Genomic DNA, 16,153 nt, shown 5'->3' on the forward strand with positions numbered 1-16,153 from the left:
TTCATTTTTTTCCACAGTCGATAATTTTGGCAGTTCAAAGCTCTTCTCAGACGCCCATAACTGCTTTATTTATTTATAGGCTGTTATTAGTCTATTTAAAACTTAATTTTCTTCTCAGCTGCTTCGTTATTGAAAAAGAGTCACTTCAAAGGTGCCAGTTGAGGCAGTTCGATGTTTGCTTTAGTCAGAATTTATTTTATACCTTTCAAACTTTGCATTCAAATGTGGCTCTGCACAGGCAGCCACCACTGCTTCATCTCCTCATCCCCCAAATCTGGATTTATTTCTACTTTTACCTTCAGATTTCTTGGAGTGATCAAAATATATGTTAAAATTCCATTAATTTTAACTCCTCCTTTAACTGGACTCCTGTTAAAGTAGCTAAATCAGCCTGTAGGTCTGAGACAGAAGTATTTATTTTATCCTCATGTGGTCTTGTGCATCCTGAGACACATAAACCTTTCCAGTTTTTATTTGGGAATTTGTCTATGACTCCTCAGATTTTATTGACTGGAGTTAGTTAGAGAAAAGATTGAAAAGGTGCAGCTAAATTTAGAGACCAGGCTACAGCTTGAGCTGTGCTTCTGAATGGATGAATTCATCAAAATCCATCAAAAGCCTTAGGAAATCTCCAGCCTGAAATTTGCTGGAAATACAACCCCCAGTTTTACTGGTTTTTTGGTTTTGTTTTTGTTTTTTTTTAATTTACTTTAATTTATTTATTATTTACTGGGGGTGTTTTTATTTTGTGCTCGTATTTTGCACTGAGGCCAATCCAGCTCTGTTCCCTTGGCGGGACTGTGCCCCGGGAGATCTCCAAAGATCCCTTCCCACCCAAAATTCTGGGATTCTGGGATGCCGGGATTGCCTCTGCGCCTTCAAAGGGCGGCAATCACAACGAGGGTTCGAGAGTTTAATTGAGTTTTCAAAGCTCATTTGTGCCCAGACTCTGAGACACCTCTGCCAGGAATAATTTGAGTCACTCCTCATTCCAAGGACGTGGTGGAACAGCCTGGGAACTTCGCGCTTCCATTGTCATTCCAATGGAGCCTGGAGTGAAGGAAAAGTGAAATTTTCCGCTCTGGAAAGTGACATTTTCTGCTGTGTAACAGATCGGGTCTCTCCCTTCGGAAAGATGGGGAAATCCCAGACACTGCCAGCACAAAAGCACGGGAGAAGGAGGGGCTTTCTCCCAGTTTATCTGGTGTTACCCCCCAAAATTTAATTAATTAGCAGCCCATCCGTGCCTTAGTGAGTTACAGACGCTGTTGTGTCCAATGCCTGCACACCCGCTGGGATGTGAAAGCAAATTTAAAGGAATATTTCCGTATATTTCCTAGGAAAATCGGGAATTGGAATTCGTTTTTGGAGGTGCTACTGCATCGCTATTGGTTTGCAAAACGTGTTTGAGAAAAGCCGCAGGGTTTGGTGCGACTCCATGAAACATCGAGCTGGGGAGAAAAATCTGTGTCCAGAAAAAGCCAGAAAAAAGCAAACCAGGGCCACTTCACGATGCTGGAACGTTTTTTAATGAGAGTAAAGCTGACAATCACGATGGAAAACAGCACAGAGAGAAGGAAGAATGGGCACGACATTAATTTATCTGAGCAGAAAATCTCGCGGTTTAATCGGCACAACTTTGGCTGTCGATTTTCCGTTTTCAGGCTTTCCCACTTGTTTCCAGCCCGATGGAGCGAAGCTGTCTGGGACGTGAAAGTAAATTCAGGGTGATTTAGGGTTTCTCTGGGACAGTTTCAAAGGCGGTTAAGTCAGAAATTCATTCCTAGGACAGGCACCCTGCAGGTTTCGCTAAACTGAGCTGGGAAATTGCTATAAATTGAGAGATTTGTTAACAAATATTAAACCCCGTTTCTTTTACACCACCAAACCCAGGGAACGCTGAGAGATACAGCAGAGAAAAAGGGAAAACAAAGCGTTTTGGAGGAACATCGAGGAAACTTTAACAGGAACCCCGAGCTCTCCCAGGTCCCGTCTCATCCCTGGACTCGGAGCTCCGTCAAAGCCTCCGCCGGGAATTCCATCATTAATTCCCTGTGAAATCCCAGTGGATTTAGCAGGGGTAGCAGCTGCCGTAGGAGTATCTCTGGTAGTAGCGGGAGGAGTAGGGCGAGCAGTAGCGGGGGCTGAAGGAGGGGCAGCAGTCGCGGTAGCCACAGAGCCTCCCGTAGTAGCCCTGGTAGCCACAGGGGCTGCCGCAGTCGTAGCTGCGGGAGCTGAACACGGTCCCGTAGCTGCAGGGGGAGTAGCAGGAATCCTCACACTGCCGCTGGTAGCAGAAAGTCATCTTGGGGCTGGAGGGAGGCGAGGCTGGAAGGCAGGAAAGGAGAAAAAGCCCGTGAGGTGTGTCCCGACAGCGAGGAAAGCCCGGGGAAACGCTGCAGGGAAGGGAGAGACCGCAAACCGCTGCCCAATGCCCTCATCCATTGCTCCGTCCCGAATTTAGGGCCAAATTAGCGCCCCAATTAAGGCCGAATTTCTTCCCCCTAATCCTCCACCCTGAGCAGCCTTGCTGAGCTTTTCCACACAGTCCCACTGGAAAATGGGGTTGTGAACCGCGACCCTGAGTCAAAGCAGGGCTGGAGCATCCTCAGAGCTGCGCTGGAAGACTTGAAGGGACAAGGGGATCCGTGAAGGACTGAGACTGCTTCAAACAGTCAAATATTCAAAAATCCAGGGAGGAAAGATTGTTTTGCGCGGGGATAACTCCTAAGTCACAGCCTCAATTCCCTTTGGCCGCAGCGTTTGTAGATTAGCAGGGAAAAAATAATAATAAAGTGAGGGGGAACAGGATGAAATCCATCCCTTCATCACTCACTCGAATTTCCCAAATCTGTTCCCACTTACCCTCGTCTGCAAGGAGGAGAAGGCAGGAGAAGGGAATGGTTTCTCCGCAGGGCTGCGGGGGTTTTTATGGAGCTGCCGGTCCCGCCCCGCACAAGGGACACGTGTCCGGGTCACCCCAAATTTCCAGCCCCTTTTCCTCCCCTCATCGATATTCCTGAGGATGGATCCGGCACCGTGGCAGGGAGGCTCCGCCCGCCGGGTCCCTTTGATCCCGAAGCCACTCAGGGCAATTAAACCTCGCCATCATCGCGCTGAATTTGCGCTTTGGGACAGCGGCGACTCCTCGGGATCAGCAAAGTCCTGCGGAATTCCAAACGCGGCAGGTTTGGAAGAGCGGCCTCGCTGTGAATTTGCTTTGTCGTGTTTTTTTGTTTTTTTTTTTTTTTTCCCGGGACAGTCACGGAAGGGACGCACGACCTTTGCTTTTTTCATGAATTTCATAATTCTTAATAACACGCGGGACATTGGCGCGTCCCCGCCGATCCCTCACAACATTTCCTGCGACTTCCAAAGGGGGAAAAGAGCCGCTCTTTGATTTGGAGCCGCCGTGCAAGGGGATGTTATTGATTCAGCCAGAAAATTGGCCTGTGAGCATTGAAATGGTATGTCCAGGGCGTATTTTTAGAGGGGAGAAAAAAAATCTCCCGCAGAGCCAGATCTGAAGGTATAAATTACAATTTTAATAAAGCCAGGGAACAGGACACCCCAATCCACCCCAATTTTTTGGAGCGGGTGTTACATAACAGCGGGGCGTAGCAAAGTGGTGTTAATATTGAAATAATAAATCTCTTTGTGCCCGAAAATATTTAATAAGTCTTAATGAAGGCTTTGATATTCCAAATTTAGAGAAAGGCCCAGAACTCCTGACGTGCTGCCTGTCATTATCCTCCCCTGGGATGGGAGTAAACAGCAAAACAGGGTTTGGAGGTGAAGGTCACCAGGGAACCCCAGGCTGGGGTTCAATATTATTCACCTTCATTAGGGAGAATTAAACACCTCAACAATATGGAAAAGAATTTTCATTAAACCACATTTAGAATTTGGGGGATTTCTCGGGAAAACTGAGGGTGTTACAGAGATAAATCCCTGGAGTTTTTTATCTTTCTCCTTGTCAGGAGTGAATCGTTTTCTAAACACGGAGCAGATCTTTTTGGAGCAAGCAAAATTCCTTCATTTCTTTCTACAGCTTAGGAATTTGTCAAAGTTCTGTCGAATTACTTAATAATAATTTTTTTAAAAAGTATAAATAAGAACAATATAAATATTCTGGCCTAAAAAATACGATTTTTAAATAGACCCAAACTATAAATTATTTCTAAGGATTTTCATTTTGAAAAATAATTGAAATTCTTTCTCCCTCAGACGAATCCAGCATCATTGCAGGTTTCACACACAGACATTTGCCCATTCATCCCAAACTGGGATTGCCAACATCCATTAATTTCTTCTCTCCATATCCTTCCTTCCTTTTCCTGCTATAACTCAGATTTCGCCACCCTAATTCCCCAGATGTAATTGACCCAGGAAGTCTGGACATGAAAGAGGAGAGCGGAGCGAAGTCATCTTTTTGGCAGCCAAGAGCTGAGTAACGATCCCAAAGCGAGGAAAACAACCCCATCAGCTGCGGGGATGACGTGAGCGGGCTGAGTTTGGGGTGATGAGAAGGAGTTTAAAGCACCAGAGGCTGGGGCAGATAAATGTATAAAAGGGAGCGAAACCCAAGGCTCTGCACTCGCTCCTTCAGCCTCGGCTCTTGCTCAGCGTGGTAAGTCGGGCTTAAGGGGTTTTGCGGCCGGGTTGCTGCTGGGTTTTGCCGTGGCGGGGTAGGGGTGGAAGAAAAACTTTAAAATTATGTTTTAGAGGCGGTTTCGTGGCCGTGCAGTTCAGGGCTTTTGTTAAAAACGGGGTGTTAAGATGCTGCTAAATGTAGGAATTTGGCTTCCCGAGACATGCACGAGGAGGAATGCTTTATTTGAGGGTATTACGGGTTATTTCAGGATTTATTATTAATTAGCTGTGTCAGGGGGGGTTAGGTGGGACATCACGGAAAGGTTCTTCCCGCAGAGGGTGGCCTTGAATGGAAAGGTTCATTTGGGATCATCCTTCTCTCCTGTCCCTGTTTTCCACCCTCACACGGGGCTGCCCAACAGCAGCGAATTCCCGCTGGATCTCCGGGACAGACCCGACCTCACCTTTCAAACTGACAGCAGCCCCAGATTCGAGCCCCTGGGAGGGTGGGGAGGCCCTGGCACAGGATATTCCATGGATTCCGCATCCCTGGAAGCGTCCGAGGCCAGGCTGGAGCGCCCTGGGCTGGAGGAAGGTGTCGCTGCCCGTGGCAGGGGTGGAACCGGATGAACTTTAATTCCCTCCCAACCCAAACCATTCCCCCAAATCTCCCATTCCTCCTTTCCTGCCTTCCAGCCTCGCCTCCCTCCAGCCCCAAGATGACTTTCTGCTACCAGCGGCAGTGTGAGGATTCCTGCTACTCCCCCTGCAGCTACGGGACCGTGTTCAGCTCCCGCAGCTACGACTGCGGCAGCCCCTGTGGCTACCAGGGCTACTACGGGAGGCTCTGTGGCTACCGCGACTGCTGCCCCTCCTTCAGCCCCCGCTACTGCTCGCCCTACTCCTCCCGCTACTACCAGAGATACTCCTACGGCAGCTGCTACCCCTGCTACCAGTGCTGAGCAGGAAAACCCCCCAAAATCCGCGCTGGAGGCTCCTGGGTGGATTTTGCCCTGGCTCAGCCCCGGTGATGGGTCCTGAGGGTTCGGAATCTCCTCGATGCCCGTTGTTACTCTGATTAATTTGCTTTTTTTGCCGTTTCTTCTCCATCTTTTGGGGTGAGATTATTGTGTGTTCTGAGGTGTGAGGGCAGAGCAGGAGTAGGAGCCTCTCCGCTCTTCTCCAACACCAGCTTTACTCCCCAAACCTCTGCTGTGAGGTGTAGCTACTCCTCGGTGTATGATGGTGTGTAAACCTCTGGCTGCTCCTGTGCTACTACAAGCTGCAACTTCTTACTCTCATTAAAAGATCTTGCATCACACTGCTGCCTTGGGTTGTATTTTAATGTTCTTTTCAATATTTCATTTGACTTTGCTAATTATTTACCTGACACACGCAGGAAAAAAGAACTTTAAAGGGGGGCACCGGTTTCTCAGATCTGCGGTTTTTAGCAGAATCTGAGGGGACCGAGGACACACTGGGCACCTCCATTTCTGTCTGCTCCAAAACTCACATTTGCCACGTCCCAGCTCTGCCCCTCTTCCACAAAAACATTCCAGTTTCCAAAGCACGAGCTGGAAAATGTGAAGATTTAGGGGGAAAAAATGCATCAGGGCTTGCCGGCGACATTTCCAGCCCAAGTCCTGCCCCACTTGAGGCTGCAGGATGTTCCGACACACAGAATTCCAGACTCCCTCCGCTTCCCGCAGCTCCAAGGCCTCGGAGAAGGGGCTTTGTGCAGCCCAGCAGGAGCTGCTGGAGGACAGGGAGGGATTCCCGAGCCGAGGAAATCCCGGGAGAGCCCCAGGAGCTGCCGGGGGAGGGATGGGCAGAGCACGGGAAAGGCCGGGAGGAAGCGCGGCCACCCCAGGGCAGTCCCGGGAACACGAGAGACCCCAAAGGGAGGGAAGGGAGGGAAGGAGGGACATTCCAGGGAACCAAAATCCCCCTCTGGAGTCCTGGATTGGGGTCTGGAGCCTCCCAGAGCAGAACCTGGAGCTGTTCCCAGGGCTGGATGGCTCTGCTCCGGAGCCGGGAAGGGAAGGGAAGGGAAGGGAAGGGAAGGGAAGGGAAGGGAAGGGAAGGGAAGGGAAGGGAAGGGAAGGGAAGGGAAGGGAAGGGAAGGGAAGGGAAGGGAAGGGAAGGGAAGGGAAGGGAAGGGAAGGGAAGGGAAGGGAAGGGAAGCTCCAGCGAGAGCTCAGAGCTCCTTCCAGGGCCTAAAGGGGCTCCGGGAGAGCTGGGAAAGGCCTGGAATAACATCCTGTGAGCATCTGCCAGCCCTCACCATAGGCTAAAACCCTTCCCAAAGGAAGAGCAGGAGCGCAGATCCCGGATATGGAAATCAGCATTTTCCTCTGCTCATCCGGATGTGCAAATTCAGCATCAGAAGGGATTCGTTTCTTATTTAAAGCCGCTCTGGTTTAGGCGTGAATTTGGTTTAAAAGTTTAAAAGGAGTGAAGGGTTGATGGAGTAAATAATAAACTTTCCTGCTTCAGAGTCAGAGAAATTTGGACTGATTTCTGTTCTCAGAATGTATTTTTTCAAGATGTTCAGATTTAAATTTTGTATAGAATGTAAAAAAAAAAACACCAAAACACAAAGGCACTGAAGTTTCCTGAGGACAAACAGGTTTTAACCCATCCCATCAATCAGAGCCCTTCATTAAATGCCTCAATTTATTATTCCTTGGGAATTTCACTCCATCTTTCTGTAATTAACAAGATGTTCTATAAATTAGATTTCCACCTAATGACCGAACCCTTTCTTGAGTTCGTCCCTGTGTTTTTAGACAGAGAAGTGAATTCCCGTTTCTTCAGCTCAATTTCGGATTTTCAGGGATTGGGACACCCAGATTTTTGCATTAATTTGGATCGTTGAAGGAACTTTGGAGTTAGCTGAACTTCCCAGGACAATTCCTGGCCCTTCCAGTGCCCTTCAGCCCTTTGGGAGGTGCTTTGGTCGCTCAGAAATGATCTGACCAGTGTAAACACCAACAAAATTAAATTTATTTACCCATGTCACAACTTCAATTAAAATAATTGGTTTACTCTCCATCAGGGATCATTAATCTGTTCTCTGCCCAACCTGAAAACACACAAAAAAAAAAACCCACAATTTTTTTTTTTGTCTTAAAAGCTCTTCTGGCTCCTCCTCATTTTTAGTGATGAAATCCAGATTTCAGAGCGGACAAGGGAATTTGTAGGAGTTAAAATTACAGAATTATTTCGCAGCAAATCTTACGAATGCTGTTTTTCAGCCTTCCCAGCACAAATCAAGAGGCTTTTTTAAAATTCAGCAAATACCTCCCTGTATGACCTTCCCCCGCAGTGAGACAAGCCTCATTTGCATATTAAATGAGGATAATGACAGGCACCGGGGAAATGCTGAGCCTCATCAGAATTTATGGTATCAATGTCCTCCCAAAGCAGTCATTAGGAGTTAATTTGGGAATGTTTGGGTTATTTAAACCCTCCCTGTTTGTTGCTGAAAGGCTCCTCGGGTATCACAAGCAGGTCGGGGAAGGAAGCCCCGGGGCCAAGGGAGGTTTTTATCTATTTAAATCAATTCCTGACGTCCCCTGGAGCAGAGTGAGAGGGATGCAGCTGCAGCCGGCTGGAAAATGCCACCACAGCAGCTCAGGGAGTGATTCCTGCTTCCCTGCCTCAGGAAAATCCCTCCCATCCAAGGTAGGGGCTGCCCAGGAAAATCGTTTGGTAATTTTAACCCCTCTGAATTTAGGAGACCTGGATTTCATCACTAAAGCTGAGGAGGACCCCGAAAGTTGGTGTTTTTTTAAAAGAAAAAAGAGAAGATCCTCGTCTCGTTATTATGGATACGGAACCATGGGATGGGTTGGGTTGGAAGGGACCTTAAAGGTCTCCTAAAGGACACCTCCCACTACCCCAGGCTGCTCCAAGCCCCGTCCAGCCTGGCTTTGGAGACTTCCAGGGGTGGAAAATCCCTGGAATAACCTGAGCCAGGCCCTCACATGGAACAATTCCTTCCCAACATCCCACCCAGGTTCCCCCTCTGTCCCCCTGACCCCATTCCCTGTTTCCTGTCCCTGCAGTTCCAGAGGAAAAATCCCTCTCCAGCTTCCCCGGAGCCCCAGCAGATCCTGGGAGGGGCTCTGGGGTCTCCACAGGCTCAGCATTCCCAACATTCCCAGCCTGGATCCACAGGGGAAGGGCTCCAGTGCCTTTATCAACTCCGTGGTCCCCTCTGGACTTCCTCCAACAATTCCACGTCCCTTTTATGTTGGGAACCCCAGAACTGGGCTCAGCATTCCCGGTGGGATCTCACCAGAAAGAGCAGAGGGGGAGAATCCCTTCCCTCACCCCCTGCCCATGGATGCATCCCAGGAGAGGGAGGGATTCTGGGATGAGCTCACGCCGCCAGCTCATGCCCACAAATCCCATATATAAACCCTATAAATATCAGACACGTGAATGATATCACGAGACACCGGCCCAAGCGAGTTTTTCCAGTAATTTCATCTGGAAAAAAAAAAATAAAATAAAAAAGGCAAAAATAAAAACCCCCACACCATAAAAACTGACCACATTTCTCAGATGCTGCTTTAATTGATCCCATGCCTCGGCCTGAACCTCTCCTAGGACAAATTATAGGCAGGAGAAGAACCTAAAGGAATCAATGGAACGCCTGTCATTAATTGTGACGGAAATCCCCGAGCACTCGGGGGCAACCCTCCTCCGCTCCCCGGGTGTTTTACGTCACCCCAAAATGTGCGGTGTCCAGCTCCCCTGGGGGGCCACGAGGTAAAGAACCAATCCATGGGCTCCCAGCTGACCAGGAATTGTGGCTGGAGCTGTTCTGCGTAGCCTCCAGCCCCATTCCCAGCTGTCCTCCGGGTGCTTTCCCAGGAATGCCCTTGTCCTGGAAAGTCTGGAGATGAAAGAATCACCCGGGCTGTAATCACAGTGCCCAGCCCCAGGAATTCCAAAATCGTCCTAAATGCGGAGGAAAACAATTATAGCAATTGGGCTGCTGATGTACTTCCCAAATTTATCCCGTGACTGAGGGAAGCTCACAGGGAGCTGCTCCGACTTCCACAATGGGAATATAAAAATGCTCCCAAGCCCAGCGCTCCTCACACGGCTCCTCTTGCTTTGCTCTTCCCGCTGAACTCGGTAAGTCCAGATCCCGTTCTCGCCGAGAATCCTTCAACTTGGGGGGAAAATCGCGTGTTTTCCCCTGGATGTTCTTTAATCTAGGGGGCATCGACGTGTGGACATTCCCACGTCTTTGGAAAGATGGGAAGCTGAGTTACTTTTTTTTTGGGGTTTCTTTTTTTTTCCCCCTGGCGACACCCGGGATTTTCAGGCCCGGGCAGGGTCGTTGTGCAAGGAGGAAACGGCTTTTAGCAGCAGGATGTTGCAACGGGGAATATGGAAAAGTCCCAGGAATTGTTTTTGTCCCTCTGGAGTCCCCGGGGCAGCTCTGAGCTGCAGGGTTTAAACCTCCACTGTCCAGCAGAGTGTCCTTGCTAGAACTGGTACTAACAAAGCCAGGAGAAGGAATTGTTTATGTGCCAAGATTAAAAGCAGACAGGGAGGTTGGAGACGGAATGAACTCCTTGAGCTGTGCATGAGCGCTTCTAAGAACTCCAGAAAACGCTGTGAGGGGTTCGAGTCAGACATTGGCACTCCTTCACACCCCTCGGATGGGTTTTACCTCAGCCACCTCCACTGGGAGCCTGGGCAGCAAACACCCACAAATTCCTTCTTCGGGAAGGATTTTTATTTTTATTGGAAAGGGTTTTCAGGATCTGGAAGGGAGGTTTGGGGTCCACATCCCAAGGAAGGGCTGGATGTGGCACGCAGAGCTCTGGGCTGGGGATTGGGTGCAGGTTGGACTCGATATTGGAGGTCTTTTCCAAGTGATGCTGGGATCCTGGTGTTCCGGAATCCTGGGATCCCGGGGTTCCAGAATTGTGGATCCTGGGGTTCCAGAATCATGGATCCTGGGGTTCTGGAATCCTGGATCCTGGGGTTCCAGAATTTTGGATCCTGGGGTTCTGGAATCCTGGGATCCCAGAATTCTGGGATCCTGGGGTTCTGGAATCCTGGGATCCCAGAATTCTGGGATCCTGGGGTTCTGAAATTCTGGGGTCCTGGGGTTCTGGAGTCCTGGGATCCTGGGGTTCCCAAATTTTGGATCTTGGGGTTCCAGAATTTTGGATCCTGGGGTTCTGGAATCTCGGGATCCCGGGGTTGTGGAATCCTGGGACCCCAGGGTTCTGAAATTCTGGGATCCTGGGGTTCAGGGGATCCATGACATGAAAACCCCACACCAACCTAAGGGATTCACTCAACACTTCCACCCAGCCCCAGCCGGCTCACTCCACAGCTCTGCTCCTTTTTCTCCCCCTTTTCCTCCCTCCCTGTTCCAGGCTCGCCCGCACCCCCTGCACCCCAAGATGTCCTGCTGCTACTCCCCGTGCTGCTACTCCCCGTGCTGCTACTCCCCGTGCTGCTACACCCTGTGCTGCTCCCCCTGCTACCGCACCTGCACCCGCACCTACAGCTGCAGGCCCTGCATCTCCCGCACCCTGAGCTGCTACCGCCGCTCCTACGGCAGCTGCTGCACCTCCCGGAGCTGCACCACGCGCTACAGCTACCCCTCGTACTGCTCCTACTCCTGCTGCTACCCCTGCTGCTGATCCCACGGGAAAATCCCCGCCGACCGACCCGCACCCACGGAAGACGAATGGTTGAGCCCGCCGTTGATGTTCGCAGGAGCGCAGAGCCCCCACGGTGAAGTTTGGGGGCTTTGCCGTGCTCCGAAACCTCTTGGAATTTCTGCTTTTCTTGTCTTCTCCGCCTCCTCCTTCCTGCCTTTCTCCACTCTCCTGATATTCTGCGTTCGAACCCTCCCACAGCAGCGGGAGGGGCGATCTGCAATTCATGTGAAACTTCTTCGAGTTGCTGCAATGGGGCTGGAGGACCTCTGTGAAATGAGATTTGGTGTCATCTGCATTTTCAATGAGCACTTCCAGCACGGTGCTGCAGCCCTGGGTGAGGGAGCGTTACGGCTGTCTGGCCTTTGATCTGGATTTACGAGGTCCTGGAGGATGAACAACAGGGCTTCAGCAAAAAGGAATGTTCTGGAGTGCGGTGACTCATCTCCCGGAGCTGCTTCCAGCATCCCAAAACTATAATCTTTCTGTGTCTGTGCCAGCTCTTTTTCTTATTCTATTAAATACTTTCTGCATTTGCTAAAAAAAAAAACCAAACAAACTCTGGAGATCCAGTTTTTTTCTTGCCTGTGCCCTTGGTTTGAGTGGATATTCTGGGAGCTGTGGAATTCCGAAGGGACTTTCTGTCCTTGAATCCATGTCCAGCTCTGAGCCCCTCATGGCAAGGGGGACATTGAGGGGCTGGAGAATGTCCAGGGATGGGAATGGGGATGGAACAGCAGGAGAAGGTTCTGGAAAATCCTGAGGGAGCTGGGGAGGTTCAGCCTGGAGAAAAGGGGGATCCAGAGGGAATTCTGGGCTCTTCCAGGGGGGATTTGGGGTCTGATTTCAGGGAACAGGGACAGGGCAAGAGGGAACGGCCTCGAGCTGTGCCAGGGGAGGCTCAGGGTGGGAAATTTGGGAAAATTCCTCCTGGAAAAGGGTGGCCAGGCTCTGGGAGGTTTGGAGTGGCCATCCCTGGAGGCGTCCAAGGAATTCCTGGGTGTTGGTGTGGTGGGATCAGGCACATCTTGGGATTGATGATCTCAGAGGGCTTTTCCAGCCTCAGTGATCCTGGAATTCTGTGATTCAAAGCTCTTCCTTCCCTTCCACATTCAGAGCAGCTGCTCCCCATAAATTTACTCTTTTCCACCCCTCAGAAATTCAAGAAATACCAAAACTTCTCCATTTCCTTTTCTTAATTGAAGCTATTACCAGATTTAAGGTTAAATGTGCTGGTTTTCCCTGGGGTAGAGCTAAAACTTCATCACAACAGGGCTGGAATACTCCTTTATGATAATGTTTTAAGATAGAAAACATTTAGTCCCAGATCTCTATAGAGAATACAGAAAAATGTTCAGCTGAGCAGAATATTGTCCAATTCCTGGAAACTGAATTCAACTGCTCTTGTTTCAGCGTCTCAGTTTTCTATCACTCTCCAATTTAACACACATTTCATGCCCAGCCATAAAAAAATAAGAAAAAACATTAAAAAACTGAATTGAAATGAATGTTAAAGGTGTCAAGGAGGAAGTGGTGGCTTTGCTTGTGCAGATTTTAGCCTGGAAAACTCAGAACACCCCCTTGATCTTCCACACAGAACTGAAAAAAATCCATTTGAGGTGAAAAAACACATTTTTACAGGTACAGTTACAATCACGTACTAAATCCAAGGGCTAAAAGCCAGAAGATGGGGGGGAAAATGTTGGGGAAAAGGCAAATAGTCCTAAAGACAAAAAAACAGTTGAAATGTCCTCATTCTCCCTTACCAGGAACATGAGGAAATTCCTCCTCATGTCCACCCTGAGCCTCCCCTGGCACAGCTCGAGGCCGTTCCCTCTTGTCCTGCCCCTGTTCCCTGGAATCAGATCCCAAATCCCACCTGGAAGAGCCCAAAGTTCCCTCTTGGCACGGGACATGGGATTGAGGTCCAACCTCACCAGTGTTGCCTTTGACATCTCCAGTCCCTAAGCTCACAAAGTTCATCATTTTCCTGTGAAGGATTTCAGATTTGTGTGACCTCCACCTAATTTCTGCAGTCAATTTTAATTTAAAATAAGCGTAAGAAAGAGCAAACAGGATGCTGAGGCTTCCCCAAGATTTGGGATACCAAAGATTTCAAGCTCTTTGAGGAACTTAAATGGCAAATAAACCCAGAAATGCTGAATTGATGCAGGAAAAAAAAACCCTTTAATAGGAATGAATGGCAGAGATAATTTTAAAAAGGATACAGAACGGAAATACCACACTCCCAAAGTCACATAACACCCACATCATCCAGTCAGAAGGAATATTTTGTACAGCACTGCCGAGAACTCTTCGTCTGGTTTGCTTGGAGCGTTGAGGAGAAGATCTGGGTCGAGAGGAGAGCCGGGACCGCGGGAGCAGCAGCGGGATGAAGGCGAATCATCGCCAGCCCTTCAGCAGCAGCGCAGAGCTCTCGGAGCACCCCGGGGGTGGCTCTTGTCCCCAAAACTCTGCCGGACTCCACCAATCCAAAACCCGGGCTGGGTTTCGGGGTCGCTCCCGCTGGCTTTACAAGCTGTAGCAGCCCCCGTAGCCGAACCTTTGGCCGTAGCGGGAGCCGAAGGGGTACCCGTAGCGGCTGGAGTAAAACCCGGGGTATCCAGAGCAGTCCCCAGAGCCGTAGAAACCCCTATAGCCCCCATAGAGCCCCCCGGAGCCGTAGCAGTCCCCGGAGCCGAAGATGCCCCGGTAGCCGTACAAGCTGCCGTAGCCGTAGCGGTCCCCGAAGCCGTAGAGGCCGCGGGAGCCGTAGAGGCTCCCGTAGCCCCGGTAGCCACAGGGGCTGCCGCAGTCGTAGCCCCGGTAGCCGTAGAGGCTCCCGTAGTTGCAGGAGGAGTAGCAGTCGTCGTCGCACTGGCTTTGGAGGAAAGTCATCTTTGGGAGATGGAGGTAAAACCTGCAACGGGGAGGAAAGGAGGAGGAGTGAATACTCCAAGGAGTAGCAGCGGCCTCAGAGCTCAGAATCTCCCTCACCGGTCCCGTGAGACCAAGGGCAGAGGCAAAATTATGACCTCAGCTCCTCATTAAGCCCCATTTGCATAATCTGCTCATTTATCCGCTGCCTTTAAATTGCTTTATATTCTACATTCATATAGATTTAATATATTCGTATCAAACTATTCCTGGGATTGGTGGAACCCCTGATGATTGAATCAGAGAGATCAAAACCTTGCTGCTGCTGCTGCTTCAGGGTTTTTTCTGACAGAACCTGGTTAGTAATTAGCAACCCTAATTTTATTTTAGGACGTCAGCTTTTCATGGAGATCTGCATCCCTGACTCCATCAGGAAAGTCTTCCCAAAGTTTTCCTGTGATAACAGCCTTCAGGTTTTGGGTCCATCAGACCCATTTCAGTGCTTTCCACCCGTTTTAATTTGCACCTGGAAATGCTGAGAGCCCACAGAAGAAACCACAGAGTGTGGACACACCTAAGAACGTCTGTGCAGCCAAACAGACCCAAAATCACACTTAAAAAAAAAAAAATTAAGGAAAAACTCCCCAAGAGTCATGGTGGGGAAACCCTTTCCTACCTCTGCTGCCCTAAAAATCCCTTTTTGGAAACCCAGGTAGCAACAGGAGCAGGAAGGTTCCACCTACACCTCTCAAAGTTGAACCCAGCAAGCCCAGGTGAAAAGAAGAGATAAACCTGAGAGCTCAGAGGAGCCCAGCAGAAATTCTGAAAGGAAAATTCCCAGTCCAGGGGAAGAAAGGAGGAAAATCTTACCGAGTTAACCTGGAGGAGGAGGCAGGAGAGCTGATGAGGAGCCTTGAGCTCCCAACCCTTTTTATACTCCAGCTTTGCCCTCCTGGCTTATCTCAGACGCCCTGTGGATTCAAAAGGTTTGGAGCCCTATTGGTTGGAGAACAAATTTGCCTGTACACGTCATATCTACAATTAATGTAATTTTCCTCATTGTTTGGGATTATTACTGTGTTCCCAGCCTCCCGTATGTCCCGAATATTACAGGTTTCTTTCATCTTAACGTTTTCTGGGCCAACAACATTCCTGATACCATTTTATTGCCTCCGTTGTCAAATCCGAAATTTATTTTTTGTAGGATAGAAAGGACGTTTCTGATTTCTCAGGGTCATTGGAGAGAGAGAAATTTTTAGGGAAAAAATAAAGGAGAACTTTCCCAAATGTTTGAAAATATGTGAGTTCAGTAGAAAGATGCACCATAGGGTTTTATTTAAAGGAAATGTAAAGGTTGGATTTTACATTAAACCTCATCAACTTCAGGAAAAAGGACCAGAACTGTAAATAAATCTTAATTCCAAAGTGCTCCTAAATGAAAGCCATGCTGCTGCAGGAGCAGGAAGAATGTTTTTAAAAGTCCACCTGCATTGTTTGCACTGGAGGGTTTAACTTCAGTTCAGCAGAGCAAAGTGGAGAATTCAAGTCTCAACTTGATCTGGAAATAAAGAAATTATCAGGATTAGCACTAAAAGAGCATTAAGTGAACACGAAAAGAACCCTGCTGGTATTTTTTTCCACAAAGAATCACCATGTGTAGAAGTTAACGATAGCGAGGAGCGATGCACTTAAGGGCAGAACTCCTTGCGTGACCTTCACCTAATTTCTGGCATTAATTTGAATATGAAATAAGCGTAATAATGAGCAAGCAGGATGTTGAGGCTTCCTCCAAATTTTGAATACCAAAGCACTTCATAAACACTCTTTAATGTTTTCAATTTGCAAAGTGTTGCTGGATTTAAATATTAATAGTTTGCCACCAAAAGACACCTCCAGATTTAATAACATGGTCAATCCTCAGGACCTCTGGTTCACCATACTAAGGTGATGTCGTTCCATGAAAGTCAAAAAGCATCCCAAAA

At 48.9% G+C, this 16,153-nt stretch overlaps 2 protein-coding genes and 2 long non-coding RNA genes across 5 annotated transcripts; 2 read left to right on the forward strand and 2 right to left on the reverse strand.

The window, feature by feature from the left end:
* Window positions 1–1,506: 1,506 nt before the first annotated feature.
* LOC148182382 (uncharacterized) lies at window positions 1,507–2,894 on the reverse strand. The gene is made up of 2 exons (XR_015774771.1): window positions 2,866–2,894; window positions 1,507–2,328 (listed from the first exon to the last, which is right to left on the reverse strand). It is a non-coding gene; the product is annotated as an uncharacterized LOC148182382 (long non-coding RNA).
* Window positions 2,895–4,582: 1,688 nt separating this feature from the next.
* LOC148182383 (uncharacterized) lies at window positions 4,583–5,914 on the forward strand. Its single transcript, XR_015774770.1, has 2 exons — window positions 4,583–4,630; window positions 5,290–5,914. It is a non-coding gene; the product is annotated as an uncharacterized LOC148182383 (long non-coding RNA).
* Window positions 5,915–8,114: 2,200 nt separating this feature from the next.
* LOC106628819 (uncharacterized) lies at window positions 8,115–11,786 on the forward strand. Of its 2 annotated transcripts, none has more exons than XM_088068703.1 (2): window positions 8,115–8,280; window positions 11,007–11,786. In XM_088068703.1, the coding sequence occupies exons 1-2, from the start codon at window positions 8,191–8,193 to the stop codon at window positions 11,274–11,276; spliced, it is 360 nt and encodes a 119-aa protein (XP_087924829.1). In that variant the 5' UTR covers window positions 8,115–8,190; the 3' UTR covers window positions 11,277–11,786. The 2 variants fall into 2 exon arrangements, 1 of the variants encoding a protein (XP_087924829.1); XR_015774769.1 differs by lacking the exon at window positions 8,115–8,280 and adding an exon at window positions 9,604–9,744.
* Window positions 11,787–13,477: 1,691 nt separating this feature from the next.
* LOC102113900 (uncharacterized) lies at window positions 13,478–15,064 on the reverse strand. Its single transcript, XM_014262188.2, has 2 exons — window positions 15,042–15,064; window positions 13,478–14,214 (listed from the first exon to the last, which is right to left on the reverse strand). Exon 2 carries the CDS (start codon window positions 14,190–14,192, stop codon window positions 13,827–13,829), a length of 366 nt encoding a protein of 121 aa, XP_014117663.1. The 5' UTR covers window positions 14,193–14,214; window positions 15,042–15,064; the 3' UTR covers window positions 13,478–13,826.
* Window positions 15,065–16,153: the final 1,089 nt, after the last annotated feature.

Source organism: Pseudopodoces humilis, chromosome 31, assembly GCF_049639895.1.
Source record: "Pseudopodoces humilis isolate 2021_Gansu_Grassland_sample_001 chromosome 31, ASM4963989v1, whole genome shotgun sequence".
Classification (NCBI taxonomy): Eukaryota; Metazoa; Chordata; class Aves; order Passeriformes; family Paridae; genus Pseudopodoces; species Pseudopodoces humilis.

What these genes read in the sequence shown, in the direction of transcription:
- LOC106628819 (XM_088068703.1), top strand. Translation starts at nt 8,191, where the DNA reads ATGCAGCTGCAGCCGGCTGGAAAATGCCACCACAGCAGCTCAGGGAGT. An exon ending in GAAAATCCCTCCCATCCAAG is followed by an intron (nt 8,281 to 11,006) that starts GTAGGGGCTGCC and finishes TCCCTGTTCCAG; the next exon opens with GCTCGCCCGCACCCCCTGCA.
- LOC102113900 (XM_014262188.2), bottom strand. Translation starts at nt 14,192, where the DNA reads ATGACTTTCCTCCAAAGCCAGTGCGACGACGACTGCTACTCCTCCTGC.